We start from the raw sequence: 25501 nt of genomic DNA, 5'->3' as shown, positions 1-25501 counted from the left end.
TACATATACATTTCTATAGAGTAAATGTGTGTGTGTGTGTGTGTATTATTACTACTTGCTGACTATGGATTTTCCAAGGTAATGAATGCCCTCTGAAATGGTCTGTTTCAATACTGAGTACCTATGTATTAGAAATAATAGAGAGTTAAATGAAATCTAAAGCCAGATTGCCTGGGTTCTAACCTTTCCTCTGCTTTTACTCACTGTGTGACCTACCATAAGTTATTCAGCCTCGGTGCCTTATTTTCCTCAACTGGAAAGGAAAATGAAAACAGTACCTTTCTATAGAGTTGCTGTGAGGACTGAGTCAATTTTTACAAAGCACTTAAAAACAGTACCTGGAAAATACTGAGTATTCAATAAATGCTAACTTTTGTTATTTTTATTATTGTTACATGTTATTTAAGTTAATCTTAGATTATTTTTTAATTAAATTAAAATATTCATTTCATTAAATCTGCCAAAATAGAGGTCTACTGCTGCGCAGAACATACCTATTTGAAGGCAAATGTTTTTCCTGAACTATTTCTGCTTGCATCATCTTCATCTGATATTGTCTCTTCATATATTCAATACCATAACCAGGCTTTTCACTCCCATTCCCTTTTGGAGAACAACTAGAGTTTTACTTCTGAGAGGGCTCAGAAAAAAATCACATTTCTGAAGAGCACTATTACGATGTTGTTATCACAATCAATGAAGTGAAAATTTCCCAAAGCCTCTGTGTTTTCCAAATGTAATTCCTTTAACAATATGGGATTACTACCTTTAACAAAGGTTGCAGTAACAAAGTAAAATAAGGCAAAGTAAATAATCTCTAAATCTTATTCAAACATGGAACTACAAAAATTAATGTTGCAAATTTCAATGTCTAGTTTACTCTTTTCATTGTAGTTGTTTTTTATTGTGGTAAAAATTCATAACATAAAATTTACCATCTTAACCATTTTTAAGCGTACAGTTCAGCAGTAAGTATATTCACACTGTTGTGAAACAGCTCTACGTTTTCATCTTGCAAATCTGAAACTTTATACCTTTTCTATATGGCTCCCCTACGCCTCCCAACCAGACTACTTTTACTAGAAAAATCAGAGAAAAGCCTAAAAAGAATAACTGCATTTATACTCAGTTATTTCCTCATTAGTGCTAGTGACAAACTAACTGTTATTAAAACTGAGAACGTTAACATCAAACAAAAAAGTACCCAAAGCTCATACAAAATCACTACAAATGGCAGAAAATCTTTACTTCTCATACAATAAAACAAATTTGGATGTTTTGTTTGTGTGTGTGATTATACGAAGTATAAAAACCAAATCTTTTTCTGAAATTTGACTGATTTATACCTGCTGAAATTACCTTTGAAACATCAAATTTTATTCAAAGCCAAGTATTATCACCTTTAATACACTGGGATGAAAACATAGGTGTATTCTAAAGCCAAAAGCTAACCTTTAAAGAAATCTATTAGCTATTATACACAAAATTGTCAAAATATGAGTATAGGTGTATAAAAAACTCTTGTTGAACAAAATGGTCACTAATATTAACAGTTCACAATTATGTTTACTTATGTCTTTGAGTTATCTTCAAGAATGAGTTACATTTCAAAGCAGTACATTTTCTTGAATTAGTTGACTAAGGAACAATATATAATGCAGATTTAACATTCATTGAAAAAAATTCCATTTTACCTTTTCTTCCAACTTTTGTTCATTTTCAGAGTCAATTCTAAGTGAATACAAATATCATGTTCAAAAAACATTAAATTAGGGCAATGAAAAAAAAGAGCTAGGATAAGGAATACATAAAAATAAGGAGCAACAGAAAGTCAACCATAAAATGTAAATTCTTATTTCAAAATCTTAAGAGGAACATTGTTCTTCTTCAGTAAGAGTCCCTCAAGAAAGGGAATTAGCATATTAAAGTTTTAAAAAACAAGATTCGATTAAACACTGACCTTAAACTGATCTACCTAGGTGACAGTAAATATACCACATCAATCTAACACAATGCAGACCATCTTTAATATACAAATATGATGTTGCTGACCCATTATCTATAACAAATGCTGCTTGGGTTTGCTTTGTTTTCTGATAGCCATTGACATCTTTCCTGGTCCTATTTAGGACCAAGAAGATGGATTTTTGGCATATTTGACCAAAACAATGACATGTACTATTTCAATTTTCCATCAGACTGAAATATTGTGTTTCCCCAAAAATAAGACCATCAACTCTAATGCGTCTTTTGGAGCAAAAATTAATATAAGACCCGGTCTTATTTTAATATAAGACCAGGCATAATATAATTATAATATAATACCAGGTTTTATATTAATGTTTGCTCCAAAAGACGCATTAGAGCTGATAGTCTGGCTAGGTCTTATTTCTGGGGAAACACAATAGAAAAACCTACAACTCATACATTAAAATATATCTCTTGTTAAATAATCCCTACTTCAAACAACCACTGCAATGGCAGGCCTGCTTTATTCTGAGGTACTTCTTTACATACTGTTTGCATTCAGAACAGAGAGGATAAAAAAGGAGATTAATAAGCCCTGAACAACATACTCTACACCCTAGTGGCTTTCTCTGCTCCCTAGCGTCTTCTTGTTTCCAAAAACACACAGGTCCTGTAAAAGGTTCAATTTTATATGAGAATGAATGCTCTCCAAGCATGATGCTGACCCTGCTGATCTCCAGAGTCTCCTTCCAGCTCTAAGACTAGTGATTCCACGCCTTACATCCCTTTCTCCTTGCTGAAACTTTGAGAATTAGTCATTTACAAATGAGTTACTTAGCTTTCATTGTTGAGGTGTCACACATAGGCCATAGCTACATCAGCAGTGACAAGGAATGAAGTTTTAAAGTACATCCTTTAAAGTACTAGTTTTAAAGTACATCCTTTCCAGTGGCTCCCCCTGGATTACCTCGCCCACCCAGATCGTCATGGCAGCATTATCAATTCCCAAAAGACTTGGAACAAGAAAAGTTCAGGTTGTTACTCATGTTGCTCTCAGAGTGGGTTACACATTTGTGAGATAAATGGGGAAGTATGAATATGGAGTGCCTATTATGCCAAGGAAGTATGCTTGATTTTATTAGGTATGATGACATTTGGTTACATAATAAAATGTCCATAATCTTTTAAAAGCTGCATACCCAGAAGTAGGAGTGAAAATGACACGATGTCTGATATCTGCAGAGATGCTTAAAATACTTCAACAGAAAGGGGAAAAAGATAGATAAGGCAAGTGCTACAAAAATATTAAAAATTATTAAGTTTATATATATGAGGGAGCATCATTCCATTCTGTGTTTGACATCTTTAATCACAAAAGAAATTTTAACTTCCCATTAGCCATTTGAAGATTATATTATTTCCAGAGGATGTACATATACAACTTGTATGTGTAGTAATTTTACTTTTCACTATTTTGGCTTTTGGAAAGGGTTTCCTCCTGGTTTGGTTATTTAAAATAGACTGTCTAATTTATTGCCAAGAGTTTTTCCAGGGGAAAGAGGGATGGACTCTATCACATACAAGATACCAGTTTCAATTAAAATTAAATCAACATTTAAAAAAGGGGGGGGCGGGTTGCCAGTTAGCTCAGTCGGTTAGAGCGTGGTGCTAATAACACCAAGTTGCGGGGATCACGTGCATAGGCCACTGTGAGCTGCGCCCTCCTTAAAAACACACACACACACAAAATATCCTCAGGAAAGAAAGCCAAGTCAGAATATTTAACCTCAACTACTTGCCACCCAAGGGGCTGTTTATGGCAACTCCTGCTCTCAGCTCTTTGACATTAATTTTCACCAAGGTGACTTCTATTTACTTTTGAATACAGATAGAAGTGGAAGGCTCCATTTTTATCTGGGAAGTTATAAAATAGAAAAACTGGAAACCGCAAACTCCAGCTTCCCTTGGTGCACTACTGCCCCCCTCAATGAGCAGAACAGAGAGAGGCCTGAGGGCCAAGAGCAAGCTCAAGTTTTCAGATCTTTGTAAATGGGATGATTTTCAGAGTAAACTTGACTATCAGATGCTTTGGAAAGCCAAGGTACTCAAAATTATTCCTGTGCAATGACGAGATGCAAAGGATCAAACCAGCTGAATCTTTTCTGTTCCCACACTAACAATAATTTGACCATGTAAAAAGGAAAGTAACTGTTATAAATGCCTCTTTATACAAAACTGAATTAAGTCTAAAACATTTGTGAATTTACAATCCTCTATTTTGAAGAAAATGAAACAAGCGGCAAGTAAATACAACGGTAACAGGAATTATTCAGAAGAGTCAATCACTTTTAGCATACATTATAGGTTTAATAGATTTCAGCTTGATTTCCTAATCCTTCTATTATACATTATTGCATAATAATAATGAATACTCATAAATGTAGAGCTTCAGGCACCACAAAAATCTACATTAGTAATTGTATTTAGAAAATCTTGACTGCTGAGAATTGTGTCCTAATTCTTTGAAAAATCATGATCCATGCATGGCATAGATAGAGGGTAACTCTTAGTTAACCAAAATAATCAATAAACCTGTATACAAAGTACTTCTTAATCTCTTAACATGCCTGTTATGTGAAGGATAGAAACCATAGTTTATTTCTTGATCAAATATTTCCAACATATAAAATAGAATAATATAGCAAGTCCGTGAACTTGCTATCCAGATTTAATAAATATCAGCATTTGATATATTTGAGATTTTGGAAAAAGTAAGCATTATGAATGGAAGCCACAGGTTTTTTTCCAGTTCTCTGGTTTAGCCTTCTCACAAGTCTCTGTCTCCCCCTTCCATTTTATTCAAAACACTCCCAACTTTCCCACACCCCAGTTCTTACTTCTTTGTCTCACAGACCCATGTTTCTCTATTATTTCACAGAAAAATTTCTTAAAGAATCTATGTTTCCAATTTCCACTTCCTCTCCCTCTTATTTATTCTCTAACCTACTAAAACCTTGTTTCTGTTCATTGGACTCCTATTCAATTCCAAAACCTCATACATCCAAGGTTATTTTTCAGACTTCATATTGGTTGACCTCTTTAGCAACTTCTGAGGCTCACGCAGGCTGAAGATCCTCAGAATTGCAAATTATCATCTTTAGACAATGGAGAGCTATTATTTTGACTGTGCAGGCCCAGAAGGCTGGGGGAAAAGGCATGTGTGAAGGTCAGTGAGTCAGTTCCTAAAGGAGGGAAGTGAGGCAGAAGAAAGATTTGCTTTAGACTACCACGTCCAGCGAAGAAGGCAGAATTACAGATCAAAACATAGTTATAAAAACTCCAGAAAATCCCCAATTCATGAGAAAAAAATACGTACATTCTATTCTATTCACACAGACAAAAAGACTAAAGGATATAGACCAAAATGATAACAATGATTATATTTCTCCATGTTAAGATGATGGATAATTTTCTTCTTTATAATAATATGTACTTAGCTAATTTTCTACAATGAACATTTTTTTTTTTTTTTAAATAAGCAAAAGGGTGTCTGTTTTTGTTCTTAACAGCAAAGGTCTGCATGCCTGTCTACCAGGGTAACAAAAGAGGGTTGTTGCCAGGGAGATGCAGCTCTACAGAATACTTGGGAAGAGGAAACCCCTGGGGAGCGAGTGGGTGTCAGGAGCATCAAAGAAGAAAGAAAAGCAGGCTGGGTGCTTGGGGCCCAGTCTTGGGAGAGAAGAGACCCGATGGGAACCAATCTGGCCTGAGACAACCCAGGAAGTGCCTGGCATGCCCCTTAGGCCTTCTAGTCAGCCATCAGGCCTTTTCTCTTCTTCAGGATACTGTGGGAATCTCTCTGTGGCTCTGTCCTCACACTACCATGACTCCACCGAGATGGTGTCCACTACCAGCCGCTGACTGCTAGTCCAGCTTCCACACAGCTACTAATGTTCTCAACACAGTGAACACTGGAAAATATTTCAAGACCATTTAGAATACAGGATACTCTATACTCTTAAATGTATTAAACCCTCTGCTGACCTTGACCAGCTCCACCTCCCAGCCCTGACCCTAAGCTCCAGTAGCCTTGACACCTGTAGTTCTCTGACTGCATTCTTCCCTGGCCTAGAATATTCTTCCCTATCCCTATCCACCTGGCAAATTCCTACACACCCTTTATTTTATGTCCAGCTCAAAAGTAAAATCCTTTCAAAGCACTCCTAGTCAACTGGTGCTCCCTCGCTCTGCACGCCTTAGTTGTTCTGTACATAACATTTGATAGCAATTCTTACAGAACTGGAATTATCATTCAAATAACCATCTGCCCCACTAAACCATGAGATATTTAAAGCCAGGAACCACATATCCCCATGCATCTAGAATAGTGCTTAGATACAGGGAGTATTCAATAAATATTTGATGAACTAAACAAATAAATGTGTTTTTACTACATAGTGTTATAGATATCTCAGAAATAAATTTTAGGAGCTGACACTAACTCATACTGGTACTCTCTAAATGAAACCAATTCAGTTTAAGACCTAACTAAAAAGAAAGTAAAGATCAAACCAAAAATATACTGGGCAAAAGGTAAGACTTCTGCCATATTTATAGCTACGAGTATAAAACTATAGCAATTTGGAATTATCAACCTTCTCAAATAATAATGTGAGGAGTAAGTATTGTGGAAAGGTTTCATTTTTCTTTGCCCAGCAGTGGAGTGAGCACTGCAAAGTTACAATTCAAACGTAATTCAAATATACAGATTCTCTTCAAAATCAAATCAGTAAGAACGGCTAATAACCAGGGAACCAGGGAAACAAGATAAATTGCAAGAAAACAGCATCTACACATGATTCTCATTTCCATATAGTTTAACTTCCATCGGTGCCTTCCTACTGTCTACTTTGAATTTACCTGAGCTAAAGTAGGGATTGAATTTTGACCAGTCTGGGTCTGCATATGAGCAGATCTGCTCTCTGCCATGGAATCTGTTATACGTCCATCCTGCTGAGATTCAACTGTTTCCATGGTCATTTGTCTGAAAAAACAATAAAAAGGAAGAAATATTAAGGTCCTATCTGAAACATTTGTTTTTATATCTTTCTGATATTCATTTGTCATCCAAATGTACTACTATATCTTATTTTTTCAAGAAATTGGTTCAGTGACAGAATCCTAACTCTCCTAACTAAGTTCAGAGTCCTAAACTTAAGGCACCTCCTCTGCTCTTCGGATATTAAAAAAAAAAATTTTTTTTTTTGAAACTTACAATAAAATCTCTTTGATAATTATTTTAAGCCCTGTACCATGAGCAGTAAAATTGTTTTTCTAATTTAAATAAAGTATAAATATTCTATGATTCTCAAGGCCTAATATATCTACTTTATAATATGATGTAGTATTAAAGAATTTTCCTACTGTCTAAATAAAATGCATCATAATATAAAGGTATGTCTAGCTATGTCAGCACTAAGTAGTGTATGATAAACAAGCCCCTCAAATTGAACCACTGAGGTAACCACTTGTCATGCAGCTCCTCAGTTAAAGAGGACAATCTAATTTTTGCAGGACAAACATTTGACAATTTTTTTGCCTATGATTTCAATTTAAGTTAATGATTTCTACATGGAGTCTTTCCAGATAGAAGGTAAACTTTATTACAACAAATTTTATCCTACTAGGAGAAAATATAAAATGCAAACAAATAAGTTAAACAATATCAAATTTTAAAAACTTATAGGAACTACTCCCTGCTGTTTTACATCTTTTCAATTGTCAATAATATGTTTTTCCCCCACCTTAGAATACGTATCCAAATAATATGCAGGCCACTTAGAGCTTTGAATTATCAACGTCCAGACCTTTTCCCCAGATTTAATTAACTGCCAGATCTGAAAGACCCGTCAGCTAAATCTTGGCACTACCTTCTTTTGCATTTCAACAGCCATTTAACTACCTTCTAAGCCTTCCATTTTCAAACCTGTCAGCTATAGTCCATACTACACTGTTACTTCTCACTATTAGTCATTTTAATATTTACGATCATGACAGTTTAGAACAATTATAAACAATAAAAATCTACAGTCTATTATGAAAAAAATGTCTCTCCCTCAATATCCTCAAATTTCTTTATTCTTATTAATTCCCAGCAGGGCCTCTCCAATTCCAGGCAAGTATAAGTCACCAACGATCATAAACTGCCAATTCCCATGGCGCTACTTTTGCTTTTGTGAGCTGTTCCCAAAGATAACACTTCAGAGCATCAGTTCTGCAAGATATGAAAAGGTATTATCTGGGAAAAGAGGGTAGGGGAAAGCTTAGTCAAAACATTTTAAATAACTAGGATTAAAAGGGTTTTGCATGACTTCTCGGAAGCTTGAATATGCTAGTCTGCTTTGAGAAGGGTGGAGGGTACAGATCTAATAGGCAGCGTTTTCCAAAAAGTATTTAACCACCAAAAGCCCCCTTTCCACAAAGCATGTCCTAGCAGTAGTGTTTTGGAAACGACTTGAGAAATGCTGTGTTATGCTATTTTCACACCTTTATTAAAAGCTCTCTTAAGGCTCTGCCAAGAATTTGAGTCTTAACTCAAATATTACATACTGAAAAGCTTTCCCCAGCAAACTCTATTCATTTTAGAAACATTCATTTAGCAATATCTACATGAAAGGCCCTGAAAATACACAGGTTGGTTAGTTACAACTCTTGCCCCGAAGGAATTCGGTCACTAGTTGGCCCTTGGTTTCTCAAAGTATGGTCCTTGGACATCCTGTATTAGAATTAACCGATATAGTTATAAAAAAAATAATAAAAATGAAGATTCCAAGGCTCCACCCCAAATCTACTGAATCAAACTTTCTGGGAATCAATTTTTTATATTAAAGAGATTCTGATGTACATTAAATCCTGAGAAAAACTTAGCTTACTGGTAAATTCTATCAGGTATACGAGTAATACAAGTATAGTAACTTAAATTGTGTGAAGGATGTTATGTATGAAATGCTTTGGGAAACATAGGAGGGAATGATTTAGTCTGCCATAGGATGGGGCCACATGAATTGTATTTGGAAGAATGAAGACTTCTTTCACCAGGTAGAAAAGGAAAGGAGGATTGAGATGAAAGGTACAGAGTATGTTTAGAAAATATTATAGCTGATTATATAGAGTATCTGGGTGATAGGGGAGCCTATTTAGATTTAGTGGGGAGGAGGAGGATGAGTGGAAATAGGGCTGGTAAGGTTGGATGGAATCAGATGAATAGCTTTTAATACTCTGGATAGCAAAAATGTCCACCTCACTCAGGCTTCTCCTCTGCTCTAGGTTGTTCCATATCTACAGAACCAATCTATATTGTATAAAATTCAACTATTTGATATCTACATAGAATTCAATCAAGAACCAGACAATAAGCAAAGGTTACCTGTTAATAGGCAAAACAAATGGCCCAAAGACCATACACCAAAACTTCTGACTGAAGAGAACCTCTTCTGGTCCATATTTTAAACCTATTTATTTTTATTTCAAATACAACCCTTATTTCTCTGGTGTCTAAATATACTGGCTATAAGAAGTGACAGCTGACAATGGGCAGGGGTAAGGAGAAGCTATATAAAATATAACAAACACTTCAAGAATTCCAAGGGTTTAGCAGTTTGGGTTCATACAGGGTAAAGTTGCCTAGTTCTTTACATTCAAGAAATTGAAGGATTTATTAAAATTCAGTAAGTGATATTTACAGTAACTATCCTGAGTCATATGGACTTACGGGGGGAATCACTTCATAGATTGTGTAGATACCTAACCCCTGCGCTATACACCCAAACCTGATGTAGAATAATATTGAATGTCAAACTATAATTAAATACATATACCGGGGTACTGAAAAAAATGTATACAAGTGGACACTTTGGTCACCGTTGCTCAAACAATAGTTCACCGTAATCAGAAGTGTCTGGACGCTGATGGTAACCGCTTTGAGCACCTCTTGTAATTACGAAGTCAAACATGACTTGCATTCAACTTTTGTTATCATTTTATATTGAGTATTATAATTTTAATAGCTTTTTCCTCTTAAAATGTACATACATGTTTTTGACACCCTCTGTATATCTATCTCTCCATATACAGATAGATAGATACAGGTATATATTCATGGGATGTAAAATACACATAGGGAATAGAGTTAATGGTATTGTAACAGCTACATACGATGTCAGAGGAGTACTATCACTTTGTGAGGGGTGTAAATGTCTAATCATTATGATGTTTTGTACACCTGAAACTAATATTAAAAATTAAAATTAAATTTAAAAAAATAAATAAATAAAAAATTGAAAAAAAAAGCTTTACTAATACTTAGTATACTTTAAGGAAAGAGGGGTATACATAATAGAATGCAGGAAGACTTCCATTTAAAAAGTTCTAATGCTCAAAAAGGTAAACCTAAACTACTCAAGACTCATTTTTAGAGATATAATAAAAGACTTTTTAAGTTATTAAACATTTTTAAATGTTTCACACATGAAAGTGTTTTTATATACATTATCTGATGCAATCACCTTAATTGTTCCTTTTTCTCCTGGGTATTTCCCCGAATTCAATCCTTTGCCCTTCTTTTTGCAATCTATACACCATGGTTTCTTCAATTCTGTAGAAAGGTAACTCCCAAATCTGTTATTCATGCACCCCCCTCCTATTGAGCATCTTGACCTAGAGTTTTCACAGATACCTGTCCCTTCCCTTATATTCCTTCTTTCAGTCAAGAGCATTACTGTCCATTTAAGCTCCAAAGCAAGAATCATGTGTCTATATGTGAGTCCGAAACAGTTTAGCTACAAAAAAACCCCACATAGTTAAATATCAGCTAAATTAGGATGCCACGAGGCCGAGCCTCCTAGGGAAGAAAGGCAGGAATGGAAGGTCAGTGGCTACCGCCATTCATCCTTCTTGCTACACTTGGTGTCATTCACTGTAACTTCCTATCCCAACACTGGACCAGCAGCTGAATTGCTGCTCCTTACAATTGCTGCTGTCCACTCTACAGACCACAGACCGCCCCGAAGCCTCTGCCTGCACGCCAGAATTGCATCCATTAATACCTTACATTCCAATTTCTCTAGTCATTGTCAAAGACACAAGCTCCTCCCATATTTCATCTTCACTCTCATAGCTAGTGCTTCCTTTCCGCCCCAAAATACAATGGCTCACTCCTGTTCTCCTTCCAAGCCTTTGCCATGTGTTACCTAGAACCCCCAAAGCCTCTATGGCCCTCTCAAGAGAGAGTTCGTCTTCCCACACCTCATCAAGATCAGAATGTTGACTTGGCATCCTCTTTGATGCCCACTAAGACTTCCAAGCTGTCCCTTTTCTGCCCCGTCATAAAAACCCTCGTTCCCCTGAGACTCGAGGTATTAGGTTGGTACAAAAGTAATTGCGGTTTAAAAGGTTAAAAATTGCAGAAACTGCAATTCCTTTTGCACCAGCCTAATAATTTGGCGAACCCTCCTGTACTCGTCCATAAGATAATCATCGTCTTCTACTCACATCCAGCTTGTAAACGGAAGACTTTGGTGCCTGACTCAAGAGCCTTGTTCCCTACCATTCTGCGTACGTTCAGCACTCAAAGGGAAGAACGCATCCCTCACCGTGATGCCTCACTTCAATGCCTTTCTCCACTCCACGTCAGCCATCTACTAGAGTGGCTGGCCATACACTGGACCTTGTCCATGTTCAAAAATGTTCCATCTCTGAAGTAATTAATTCTGACATCTTATCCTCCCAGCTGACCCCGCACCTCGATTACTCCCACCACTCCTGTTATTCCACTGAGATCTCCAGACCACTTTCTCCCTTTCCATCAGCCTCCACATTGTTTCATATCACACCCTATTCAACTTAGAATCCAGTTTCTCATTTGAACTATTGTTTGCCAATACCAATACCCTAAACTCCCTTGTCCCTTTTTCCTTTTGTTGTTATCTGTTTAGTAAATGCCAATAAAGGACAAATTCTGTCTCCCCTTCTCCCCTATGCCTGCATCAAGGATAATGAACAATACTGAATAAAATCATATGTAAAACAGAGTATTAAGGCTATTGAATTCAGGGTTTTCAACCCCAAATGGGCAGCAATCTTATTATTTTCCTAGTGAGTTTACTCTCCCATTTTCCACAACTATTTCAAATTTTCTCCCTCTTCTGAAATCCCTGAGTTCAACTACTACCTGTTTAAGACCCTGCCTCCTGCTTCAGATGAGAACTCCCTCAACTTCCTGCCACCAAATCAACAAACCCACTACACCTACACGCACCATTTACCTTACCTCCTGCCTCCCCATTCTTATCTGTCCTACAGATGCCTTCTCAGGGGCATTATGCTATCAATTATCCTCTCCCCTCTCCAGTGCTTTCCTTCTACCGAGGTTTAAACATGTTTAAGTATCTTCAATTTCAAACACACACACACAACACATCCTCGAACCAGAGTCCTTCTCTAGCTATCCTGCTTCCTCCGCTGCTAAACTACTTTCAAGAACTGCCAGCACTATCTCTATTTCTTCACCTCCCACCGGCTCCCAGACAACACCACACTGATTTCTGTCTCACTAAACTTCCCTAGTGAAGGTCAGCAATCTCTGCCAATAAATCTAACGTTCATTTTAAGTCCTATCTTGCTGGATTTCCTCAGCAGCATTCAAAACCACTGACATCTTCCTTCTCGGACTATATCTTGATGTCATGATCCTGCATTTTCCACTCTCTTCTGATTCACTGACAATTCCTCCTCTTACTCAATGTTAACCTTCAACATGGTGTGAATTCGGGGCTCTGGTTAGCCTTCTCACCTCACTTTCAAATCTCCCCCTGTGTAATATCATCCATTTCTCTATAGTCAAACACTAGTGTTAAGCTTATGACTCTCAAGTCTAACTCTTACTCCAGAGGTCTCTCTTGCATCCTAAAATCACGTCTTCCAATTGCAGCTTTAACATCTCCAGGTGGATGTCCTGCAGGTACCTCAAACTCAGCAGCTTTAAAACTAAATTCCTTTTCTTCCTCCACAAACACATTCCTTCTCTGACTTTCTTATCTCAAAAAATGGAGCCTCACCACCCATCTGGATGCTCATGTGGAAACCTGGGTGTCATCCCTGAAACCCTCTCTTTTCCTCTCCCACCACATCATCACCAGGTATGCTGATTCCATCTTCTGAAGAATTTAGTCCCCTTCTCTGCCACCACTCTATCTCCCTACTCCATCATATGCCAACACTTACCTTTCTAAAACGTACATTTCTGTTTAAAACACTTCTCTACTCAAAACTCTGCAATAGCCCCCTACTGACTGTAGGACAAAATCTAAACTTCTTAGAATTATAATTACAACTACCATTTTTTAAGTGCTTACCATGTGGTAAATGCCCACTAGTTTTAATCCGTAACAACTTTATAGGCTCAATATAGTTAGTTCTTCTTTTGGAGACAGGGAAAAGGAGCACAGGGAGGTTAAGAATCTGATCTTACCACAAAGGAACCGAATGGCATAGCCAGGTTTTGAACTAAGGTATCAAACCAAACTGCCATTCGATCTCTTTCACAATGTGACCCCACTTTACTTTTACAGCCTCATGTCCAGTCACTCCATTCCTTCCCACACTCTGCGTTCGGCCTCCTTAAAGCCATTTTTTTTTCCAAATACACAACTGTCAGATGTTACTAAAATGATAAAAAATAAGGTTCCGAGAGATTAAGTGACTTTCTACAGGGCACATAATAGCATAATGGAAGGTGAACAAGAGGTCTTGTGAACATGATTTCAGGGTTCTTTCAATACCCAGTTTAGACAACATTTCACAATGGCATGCTTCTGAGTATGCTGCAATTGCTGTCACCGTCTTCATTCAGATATGCTTTGTCTTTTGCACTCGGAAGTAGAGACTCTAATTTCATCTCACTCGAATTCTTCTAGAGTGCTTAGCATAGTGCCCACTACATGTCATTCATTAAATGTGTGATACTAAAATCAATTTATTTGATGGTAAAAATCATCTACAAAACAGTAAATTCAGGGCGGCTGAATGGCTTAGTTGGTTAGAGTGCCAGCTCTTAACAACAAGGTTGCCGGTTCAATTCCCGCATGGGATGATGAGCTGTGCCTCCTGCAACTCAAGTTGAAAACGGCGACTGGACTTGGAGCTGAGCTGTGCCCTCCACAACTAGACTGAAGGACAATGACTTGACTTGGAGCTGATGGGCCCTGAAAAAACACAGTGTTTCCCAACATCCCCCACCACCGCAAAAAAAAAAAAAAAAAAAAAAAGAATAAATTCAGCACTATTGATTTAAAACATATACCCTATCATTTTCAAACAAGTTTATTCTGCTGATCTACATCTAACTGTTCTCTAGTATAATCTTCTAAACCCACTAAAAACCAACCCCAGGGCAGGACTCACAATAGATGATTCAACGAACATTTAAGTGCTCAGCATGGGTCATACATTATACTGCGCACTTTCAAACACTATCTCTGCAGGATATATAGGAGCCGGAACTCAGCTGTAAATGATGCACACATAACATTAACATCTGTATACCAGCCTCAGATAGCCCAGAGAATGACTTTATTTATTTACTTTTTCAGAGCCAACTTAGAATTTTATAATATTGCTTTGTCTTATCACATTTAGTCTTACTTTCTTTTTTTTATTAGTTTCAGAGAGAATTTATTTATAAAGTTAAGAGAATGATCGCTTATAATCCTGCATTGTTCACTATATATTTTACAGCTAGGATTGAAGAGATGTATTATAAACTCTTTACCCCCAAATCTCACTTTCTATAACAATCAAATATGAAACACAGTGCACTAAAATTAATGAAATAATCTATAAGTTATTAATAAGAAATTATATAGTATTTTAATTTTAAACAATAATCCTTATTAGAGAGAAAAGGCCTATTAGTAATTATAAATTAAGGAATAGCTATAAAAATAAAAACATAAGATGATAAAAACAAAAGTCCATTAAGCACTACAAACTAACAGCAAGCAAAATACTGGCAAATACTCAGTTCTGCAATTCTAAACAGATAAGGATTCGCTAAAATGGGTATATTTAAACCGATGATTAATAGTAGTAGCAATATTCTTTTCTTAACGACAATTAAATATTTTATCTGAAATCTTTTTATTATTTAGCAAACCATTTTATTCTTTGATAGAAAAGTAATCGTTATCTTAATATGTTCTGAATATATTTGGATTTAGTTTAACAAAATGTTGATACAACTATTGTTTTAAATGAATAGGATCCACCCATTAGTACAATTTTCAAAGATTTCTTGGGTGAAATACTTTTGGGGGGTAGAATTGTATTTGTCTGCTTACTGTTATTTTCTAGAACATTAATAGAACATCTATTATACTGCAATTACTCCCCAAAATACTGAAGTACAACTGTACAGTACTATCCTTACAGTATAACACAAACAATAGGTAGACAACCAATAACATACTTTCAAAAAGTGAATACAAAGAAATGTATTCTTACAAGTTAGATTTACAATTATAGAAATAACGAGGTAATTAATGACCAAAGTTATTTCGGCATACCTATGTATCAAGCACACCCAGATATGTAAGTAGAAAGCAAAATGAGAAGAAAAAGGAAAAACATATTAAAGAAATGTCATCATAGGCACCCAAGAAAGTGTTCTCAAAAGAGAAGATAGGACAAGAAAGGGGAAGGGAAATACAGGCCAAAAATACCTAAAGAAAAAATAAGACAAAGGCAGTGTCCTAATTATAATGAAAATGTTCAATTAACTAATAAACTTCTAAAATCTTAGTTGTATCCACTATGCCAAGACAAATTACACTGCAGAGCCCTACCCTTGTAAAATTTGTTTCACCTATTAAAAGCAGAATCCAGCTGGCAAAGGAAAATTATTAAAGTTGCTTCTAGTCTTTATTTTTAAATAGTTTTACAAAAATGCCATAGAAAACTTATTTTCTTTTTAAAGCTAGAGCCAACTGATGAACCAGAATGTCTCTGAAAGCAACCAAAAGAAAACTTGAAAAATTCTATTTGGATTTTTGTAAAACATTGGTTGAAACTTTGTTTTTACAACTGTTGGGTACAAGTGTAGCCAGCCTTCAGGCAAAGAGGGAGGAAGAGAAAAAACTCTGTTCATGTCCTTATAGAAGGTCTCCTTTCTAACTGAAAAGGCCAGCACTTAGCAGAAGTTGAAAGTGCACGTCTTTGTCGCCATAGAACCTAGTACAGTACACGGTAGAAGATGAATTCCTTAATTGAATGGCTGAATAATTTGGGTACATATGATTATATTTAATATCATATCTACATACACACACGTATGTGTGTACATAGCTACATTAATTTATCCATCATTTTAACTTTTAAGCGCTCTAAGTAGAATTTTTAAAAAGACAGAAAAACATATATCCACCTACCTTACGTTTGTCCTAATATATTTTTTCCTGCCACATTTGTTCATTATTAAGACATTTATAATCAATGCTTTGCTCCTTCCTCGTTTTCTTCTTTCGTTATCCTGCAGTAAAATTATAATGTTGAATTGGGAAATCATAACATTTTAGTTTTAAAAACATAAAACCTCTCAAAACTACATCACAAAAATACTCTAATTTCTATAAAATTGGAAAAAAAAAACAGACTAGAAAGCTAAAAACAATTCCGTATTGTTTTCAATCTTATTTCTATTCAATTTTATGATCTTCCTAGGAAAAAATTTCAAAAAATTCAAATCATGTGCTATTTCTCAGGTTCTTTTCTATGGAAGAGAAAGCAGTGCTACCTAAATCATTTAATATACACTATGTATTGCTCACAGGCATCCGCTCTAGTTTAAAAATGATAATAATTACTTAAACTGAATGAATTTATCTTAAATTCACTGAAATTTTCTTAAATTTCACTCCACTGCAACAAATTTGTCAACCGTTTTTTTGGAACTGGGTTTTGCCAAAGAATTTTAACTCCACACAAAATATTATCAGTTCATTTAAATTTTCCTTCCGATAGCTTTCAATTTATTAAAAAAGCTGTTTTAGACACTGTAGCAATTAAACCCAATTTTTTTTTATTAATATATTTTTAAAATATGCATTTAGCATGCTGAATGAGGTAAAATTGGCAAAGAAAAAGACAAAAGGATATTTGGGAGCTCTTAGAGTTGGAATGGCCCAATGTGCACACCCAAAAGAACCATCTAGGCACGCATCTAACAAGTGGGGCTTAGCCACAGACATACTGCCTTCAGGGTTCCCTAAGTGGTCTCCTCTAAAATGGTGTCATACCATCACAGTCAATTTTGAAACTTAGTTTGCCACACCTCACACTAAGGGCACTAAGGAAATGGTTATTACCGTTACCACAAACCCCTGCCGCCCAGGCAAAGGGACAACAAGAGATGGTAAAGGCATTTGATCCAGGCTACCTACAGCGTGAACAAAAATTAAGAATGGTGCCACTCTTTTAGATTAAACCTTATTCTGTTATATTTTGCCATCATTTTACATGGGACATCTTCCATAAAAATTGTGTAACCGAGAGGGCAAGGACCATTGATTGGCACCCATGCCAGATAATAAAATGTCCCTGCTTTCCAGGAGCTTGCAATCTAATGAGGGAAACAGACGTTTAAACAAAGAATAACAATAAAATTATTTGAATAATGATCATGGTACCATATGAGGAGAAATAACTGCTCATTTCTATATTTCTCTTGGTACTATTTTTAGTTTAATTTTAAAATAAGTAATATTTTTATGGTTCAAAATTCAAAAAGCAGAAAAAGGTATATTTAGTGAAGTCAGGAACAGCCACCCATTTCCTATTCCCCGAGGCAAGTAGCACGGCAGAAAGTACCAGCTTCCTGCCACCACGGCTACAGGATGGCAAAAAAGACGACTAGCCTCATATCAGAATGACCGTCAGGTAAACCGGATCCTGACTCAGGATTACCAGAAAATTATTTCATTCCAAGTACTAAGAAGTCATCACTGAGAGATTGCATGCTTGCAAACTCAAAAGGATGCTTTTTAATTAGTTTCCATCTTAACATCCCACAGCATTTCCTATTCTCCAAATTTCTTCCTCCTTGAGCTCTTAATGACACCACTTTCATGCTTTTCTTCCAAATTGTCCATCCCTTTGTTCCGTCTTCTTTGGTCCATTCTTTACAAGGTTGGTATCACAGGATTCCAGTCCCAAAAATCTCCTCCGCATTTTACCTAGGCTATTTCACCTCACCTGATGAGTCTCAAATCTCATTTCCAGCCCAGACTTCTCTCTCCTGAGTTCAAACCTTTTTGTTAGCCTGTTAGATGTCTTTGAATGGATTGCTCACAGATCCTTAAGCCCAAGATGTTCAAAACTAACCTCAACTCTCTCGCTCCGTATCTCTCCTTTTGCTGTACTCCTTTTGCTATATACTCTTATCTCAGTGACCGGCGTCAACTGACCCAGCCACCCTATCTGGGAGTGCACCTTTGCCTTTCTTCCGCACTTTCCATGTCCCCAGTTCCCGAGGAGGCAACATGGGCTAGTGGTGGTAGCACAGAAGCGTGTCGTATAAAAAGCACTGGCATTAGAAGTAAATCCGGGTGTTAACTTGAGTTCTATCACTTATTAGCTGTGTGATCTCGAACAATTATTTAATTTCTCCAAGCATCCTTTTCTATCTATCAAATGGAGATATCAATCTTGTTTTGAGGAGGAAATGTAATAATAAATGCAAAAGGTCTAATTGTGCCTGGAATATAGGCAAGGACCACTAGCTTGATTAGCCTCAATCATTTTATTTTCTAAATATCTCAACGCTCCATTTTCTCTATCCACATTGCTACTGCTTTAGTTCTGAAACCGATCATTTCTTGACATGATAAAAGCAGTACAGCCTCCCTGTGAACAGTAATAAGCCTCTCCTTATAATTACTTCACCTCACTCAAACCTTTGTAATCCACCATAATCCACTCCATTAGAACACACTATTTAAAATGCAAAACCAAATATGCTATTTCCTCTTTCAAAATTGTCCAATGGTTCCCCCTTTACCTTATTAATTGATATCCAAAGTTTGGTAGATGCTTAATAAAGTTTGTTGTAAAAGCATTCAGATTTTAAGGTATGTCTTTCCTTTCCATTACATCAATTTCCCAGGTTCAGAATTACCTGGTGTGGATTTGGAAGGCAGAGGTCCCACTTTACTACAGTATGAACTATGCATACTTTGAAAAACTCAACTGCTTTTTAAACTATTGATCTCATCTCAAACCTGGTTTTAATGCCCTAGAACATGCTCTTAGTGGGTTGAATCTAGATTCCTCACCTGCATGTACACAAACACGTGAATGATGAAGAGCTCAAATGTCCCAATACATTCTCATGATGGGCTTAATACGATATATATTCTATTTAACCTAAAACATGTCCCTTGAATTCATCATCATGTTGCATGATACAGCCTGAGGTTATAATTTTTAAACTGATCCCCTTAATGCCTAAAATCAGAGAATACTGAGTTATGTCCTGTATACTACCAATATTCCACAAAAATAATTTTCAAGTTCTATCTCCAAGGAAGCTTATTTAGAGTAGAAAGGTATATTTTGGATTAGTTTATTGTATGCATATACCTTATACCGAGAGAGGAAAACACGTTTTAAAAATCTTTTGCCTTCATGTGGATTTCTGTGCTGTATTTGGAAAAAAGGCCATTTATCACATTGATAAAAACTTTCTATTATACATCAGTTTTAACTATAAAAATATTTGGCTTTCACTTTACTCTTCACCGGTGTCTTATTCTATTCACCCTCTGGCATTAATCAATGTCAATGCTATCAAGTATCCCTTAATGTAATAGCTCTCTGTACAGATATTTAAAATAAGGATTAAAGATAGCACTTACACTTATAAATTTCTGAACATCTCCTCTGTTGTGCTTAATTACATTACTCTCTTAACTTTCTAGAAAAATTAGGTATATAATAAGAATCAAATTTCTTCGGCAACTTTACAAGAATATAAAAGCTTCCTTAACCAATATCCATCCACCCATCAACCAACTCTGTCTTAAACGATGTTCTCTAGTCCTTCTGTAAAACCTTCTGTTTAGCAAATGCCCACCAGTTCTTCTCTAGTGTGCCCAAGCACTTCTGCTCCTACCAGCTATGGTATATGTTTACCAACAGTTAGTTGTATCATCACCAAACTTGATTATGCTAGCCAGCTTTACTGTTGCAATTTGGAATTCCGTTAAATAGCATGTCAGATCTAATTATTAAATAGATGAAATGATTTTAAAAGATAGCTGTTCCTATGACCCTAAGTTGAATGCTTTGGAAAGACAAAGGCAGGATGCTTTAAAAAATCCTGCTTTTGGACTAGATATTACAGTGGAAGGTAACTATAAAATATTGGGGAAATGTTACACAAATGTAAAATTCTTTATAAAGACACTTGTAAAATGATCTAAGTTCTTGTTCCACTTTCAAAACCCCCAAAATGGAAACTGCAAATCATGCATTGAGATTTTTTTCTTTTGGCAAGAAAGGCAAAAAAAACCCCAACAAAACAAAAAACCCCACCACTGCAAATAGCATAGACAAATTAAAAAGAAAAGAATGTGGAATGAAACGCAATTCACGTCTTACGGAAGTAGGAAGAGAAAGAACACAGAAAAGCCCAATCTGTTACTTTGGTTCTGGAATGAAGCAAGGTTTTAGTTCTTAGGAAAGTAGATCTCTACAGATTAACTACGATTTAAGTAGTAGCAACAGCAAATAAGGTTTGAAATACAAAGGAAGAATATGAAGCTCATATTGTAAAGCTGGTCCTTCTCAACTAAGACGATTAGAAACTTGGGAGAAGCAGTGGTAGCAAGAAGAGAGAAGTAATTTCCAAGAGCCATATACCTGAAGTCAACAGGGATGAGCCTTTTTTATGCAAGGAGATGAGTACAGGAAAAACAAAGGGAGACAGTAATAAGAGGAAATTACAACACTTGTAATGTTTTGTAATCTTTGTGAAGCAAAATTAGCATAACTGTCAAGTAACAATGAACACTTTTGTGTTAGAAGTAGCCAGGAGCAGTTACTTGTAAAGTTATTTGAAACACTTGTAAATAATGTCTTTATATCTTGAACATGACTCACACATAAAAATCAGGCAGCTTTCTAGTACAGATTCAAGGTCTCGCCAATTTAATTGCTTCAGATACCTGCTATTATTTAAGAAGTCTTAACTCTTTCCTAAAATCACCAAAGGATTAAATACTATTCAAGCCTCTCTTTCTTTTTCAATTCACTCCCCACCTGGTGCCTGCTTTTGGCTACTTCACAGTTAATGAACGGCAGAATGGGCTGCTAGAAAGGAAATGAAAATTAAATTCAAATAATCATTGCCTATCTATTTCTACCTCTCCAAGCACCCTCTCCCCACACCACCACTACTTCTTGAAGGGAAACAAAATTTAAAATCTCTTGGGGAGTTATTTGTTGGGCTACAGTCACTGTAGCGTTTTGCTATGAAGCATACTTCATCACCGCACTTTAAGTACATGTTAAAACACTTATCTATAAATAAAGTACAACTGCATTGACTACAACCTTGTAAATCTGGGAAGGAGTAGATAAGACACTTGAATTACCTGAAGTGCAGAGAAAGTAATTTCAGTGTTATTATACTTACCTAGATTGGTCCTATCTTGTGTATTTGAACTTGGAACAAAACTGCTATCTTTTTAGGTACAGAAACATGCCTAAATAAGTTATAGCCCTCCATCAATTTTTAAAAGTAGCAAAAGCATCCTATGCATGTATATACAGTAACATAAGTCTTTATGTAGGATAGTTGCCCCAATTCCAGAGCTAGAAGCTTTCATCATAATCAATGCTAGCATAAAAATTGAGGCTGTTTGAGATAATGAACAAAACTGTATGACATTTAACATTTTGAATTAGGATGGTCTAATTTTAAATCTGCTGAGTTAAAAAAAAAACTTCACTAAGATAACTCTAAAGAAACTTGAGTTTATTTTGTGAAAATCTCAAGTAATATATTAGAATCACATGAGCCCCACTGTTAAAATTTCACAGGATTTTATTAACATTTAATTAGTCTGGTTGTATGCTGTTCAGAAAATATACATGAAGATGCTTCCTATTTTTGGAGAACTGGGAAGTTTCAAAAGACCCTCACACAAGAATTGCTAGTAAGATTTTTCTTGGAGACAAACATCCTTCCTCAACGAGGAAGACAGTTATTTAAACAGTCTTTAAGCAAAACTCCCATATAACTTTCAAGCCTATGCTTTTCATCAAAATTGTTTCACATAAACCTTGTCAGTAATTGCCTTCAACACTCTAGGAAGGCCAGTGAAAAGACGTGCAAAATATTTTATTTTTTAAACTTTGCTGTAACTGAATTATACCAATAAGACTCAAGGTGTCTTCATGATTTATATCAATATAAATTCCCACTAACGTTCTCCTTAGGTTTTCTTCATCATTCTCCCTTATTCCCTACTGGATATCCTAGAGCATCAAAAAAAGAAAACCCATGAGTGATAAGTGAAAGCATTTACTCTTAACAACAGCACTCTCTTTACTGTGAAGTTCCTATGGTAAAGTATTTTAAAGGAAATTAACAAAATGATTTTAAATATTTATTTCTACCTATGTGAAATGGGTGAGAAACACTTCCCCTGAAATCTGTATTTTTATAACCTATACGTGTGTATCTATATTGATTATATTGAAATCACATTCAATGTACAATAATAACCCTTCTCAAAGTTAATTTTTACATATGAACCCATCAGTTCAATAAAGTAGAAACAACAATTCAAAGACATTTCAGGCTTATTTCCTTAATGGCCAATTTGACTTCAAGTCAAAATATCAATGGTTCAGCTGTTAACTGTCTGCACTGTTCAGTTTTATTTTTTAAAGTCTAAATAGAACAGGACATTTGAGCACTTTCCAACAGACTACCCACTTCAATAATAAACCTGGTATAATTTTTTGGCCCAATACTTACATGTAGAGAATATCAAGTTGGAAGAAACAAGATCAGAAAGATATGTCTAAACTGATAAAGATTCAGTGAGGATTCCTTAGATTTGTTAACAATCTGAAACTCTTATCTACTTTCCATGAAATGGCCATAATTCTAAAGATTTCATATTTTAATCATGCAATGAATGACTCTCCTCAGTAGGAAACTAGTCTATGGCTTTGGGAGTTGGTTAAATTCATCAGTTGAAGCAAATTTCATTAACCTTCCCGGACAATACAAAAACAGAAAGACTAAAGAGCTCCTCTGTGTTTATATATCCAATAAAAATTTATTCATATATTCTTACAAAATATGTACACAAAACATCAGTATAATTACAACTTCACACTCACCAAAACAATTGCAGATAGAGCAGCAAGTCACTCGGAAAGCATTTGCTTACTTACATTGATCTATTTACAAATTGACCAAAAACGTTTTAATTATGAATACTATAAGACAATATTTTCAGCGTTTACTCATCCAGAATCAAAAACATTCAAATATCTCTTTAAAAGTTACGTTTGGATCAGTAAGTAGTTCCTTAAACATCAGTTTTTTAATACTTAACATTCATTGGCCAAAATAGTGTGCAAGTTGCCTTCCTTTGGGGGAAAACAATAAGTTCAAAGATTTAAAGGCTACTCTGACTTAAGGAAAGCAGCTTGTTATCCAAAAAGCTGATCAAGGCTAAGAGAAAAATGTACCCCAAGGGAAAAAAACAGCAAACATGAATTATTAACGTAATCCAATACAATTTTCATATTTCACCTCTCATTGTGCACCTAGATTTATATTTACCTCATGGAAAGGTGGTTGCACTCCCAGCAGACGGACAAATTAAGCAGAAAAGAAAGAAATTTCATGCAAGTCACGTAGGTAAGCCGCGCTGTTTAAAGGGGCTTTCAGTTTTAGTCAGACTTTCAGGCTGATCCTGTAAGTCAAAATTTCTGAAAATGTGATGGCAAACTGACGGCAGCTTTACAGACCACAGTTCAGGAAACGGCTAAATGATTTCAAACTTAGGGCTGCGGTATAGACAAAAAGCAGTAAGATAAGAGAACTATGTTGAAAATGTGTTTATGCCCTGTTCAGCATGTTGTGGGAACCGTGCCAGGTGGTCCCAAAAAAGGGCAAAAATCAAAAGTAAACAATAAGAGAAACCGCGATTTGTAGCGGATTTATTTCTTGTTCGCACTATCTCATCAGATCTACCGCGTCTGGGGACTAAAATGAGTCAACTGCGATGTCCCTCAGACTCATGTTTCGGAGAAAAAATGGGTTAACGTTAATTTATATCCCAACAGAGTACATAAAACTGGGACAAAGGTGCTACTAATAGCCGGCTGTGGTAAATACACCAACGTCCTTACTTCTGGTTTCCCTTTTCTTTTCAGAGTGAGGACCACACTCAACAGAGCAAGAAGGCTTTTTCAGAATGACTTTTCCAACGTGTACCAAGTTCAAAGGAGTCAAGGAGGCTGAGAGCACAGATGAGCAGCTCCGCGCTCGGGAAGAGTTGTGCCGCCAACACTGAGGCGCCCCTGAACCGATGAGTGGGAGCGGCCGGGGAAGACCGCCCGAGGAGCCCCGTCGTCCCCGTTCCGGCCCGCCCGGCGCCCCTGCCCCGGGGCCCCGACCCCCGCAGGCCACCCGATGCCCCCGCTCCGCTCCGCCTCCTGCCTCCGCCTCCTGCGCCGCGTCCCTGCTCCTGGGTCTCTGGTCCGAGCCGGCGCGCCACTTACCCGCCGCGAAGGGATTTACGTAGCGGCGCTCGTCACTGCTTACGGACGCGAGGAGGTGGGGACGACGAGCCGACTGCTGCTCAGGAGCGGCGCCGCCGCCCAGCAACCCGGAGCGGCGCCGGCGGCGACCCCACGTTGCGCACGTCAGCTCTGATGCGGTAGCCGCGGCCTGCCAGCCGAGCTAGGACCAAAAGTAACGCAGCAGCCGACCGAACAGCGTCCGCGCGCCCCGTCCTCCCCTCCCCCACTCCACGACCGCCTCCCGGGGGACGCCCGTCGGAAAAATCCAAGCTCGAACTCCGCCCCCTGCCGGCCGCCGGCGGGAGTGCGGCGCTGACAATCCAACAATTAAATGGAACGGAGGGGGGGGCGGGTAGAAAAAGTGCCAAGGGGCGGGGCCTGAGGCTGTACCGAAGGACCGGGTCAGGGGGCGGGGCCTAGGGAGGCGGGGCGGGGCCGGGAAGAGAACCCCGGCAGGGAGGAGGAAGACCGAATCCGGGGCGGAGCTCGAGGAACTGCAGGAAGCCGGAAGTCGCCTCCCCGAGTGTGTGCCCGAAAGCAAGTAATTTGAAAACGTAGCCAATGGTGGTTGCTGACCCCCAGCTGAGGTCTGCGAGTGTCGTGGGTCCCTCTCGGCCGGGGGCGCTTCCTGCAGAGCCTCAGGAGCCTCCCCACT

The 25501-nt window shown here is 37.1% G+C and overlaps 1 protein-coding gene across 19 annotated transcripts in view; it reads right to left on the bottom strand.

Annotated features, from left to right (window-relative positions):
- The window catches only part of CREM (cAMP responsive element modulator), a 69126-nt gene extending 43932 nt beyond the window's left edge, over positions 1-25194 (bottom strand). For 3 of the 19 annotated variants that reach the window (XM_033106037.1, XM_033106023.1, XM_033106028.1), the window contains exons 1-3: positions 24826-25193; positions 16449-16549; positions 6889-7012 (exon numbers count right to left, since the gene is read on the bottom strand). In XM_033106037.1, coding sequence (XP_032961928.1) covers positions 6889-7012; positions 16449-16492 — 168 coding nt within the window. In that variant the 5' untranslated portion in view covers positions 16493-16549; positions 24826-25193. Of the gene's footprint in view, positions 1-6888; positions 7013-16448; positions 16550-23881; positions 24721-24825 lie in introns of those variants that run through there. The other 16 variants (XM_033106032.1, XM_033106022.1, XM_033106025.1 and 13 more) reach the window with 16 other exon arrangements.
- Between the last annotated feature and the right edge of the window lie 307 nt (positions 25195-25501).

Source organism: Rhinolophus ferrumequinum, chromosome 5 (genome assembly GCF_004115265.2).
Source record: "Rhinolophus ferrumequinum isolate MPI-CBG mRhiFer1 chromosome 5, mRhiFer1_v1.p, whole genome shotgun sequence".
NCBI lineage: Eukaryota > Metazoa > Chordata > Mammalia > Chiroptera > Rhinolophidae > Rhinolophus > Rhinolophus ferrumequinum.
Note: the sequence above shows the minus strand (reverse complement) of the source record. Positions and strands in the feature narration are given on the sequence as shown.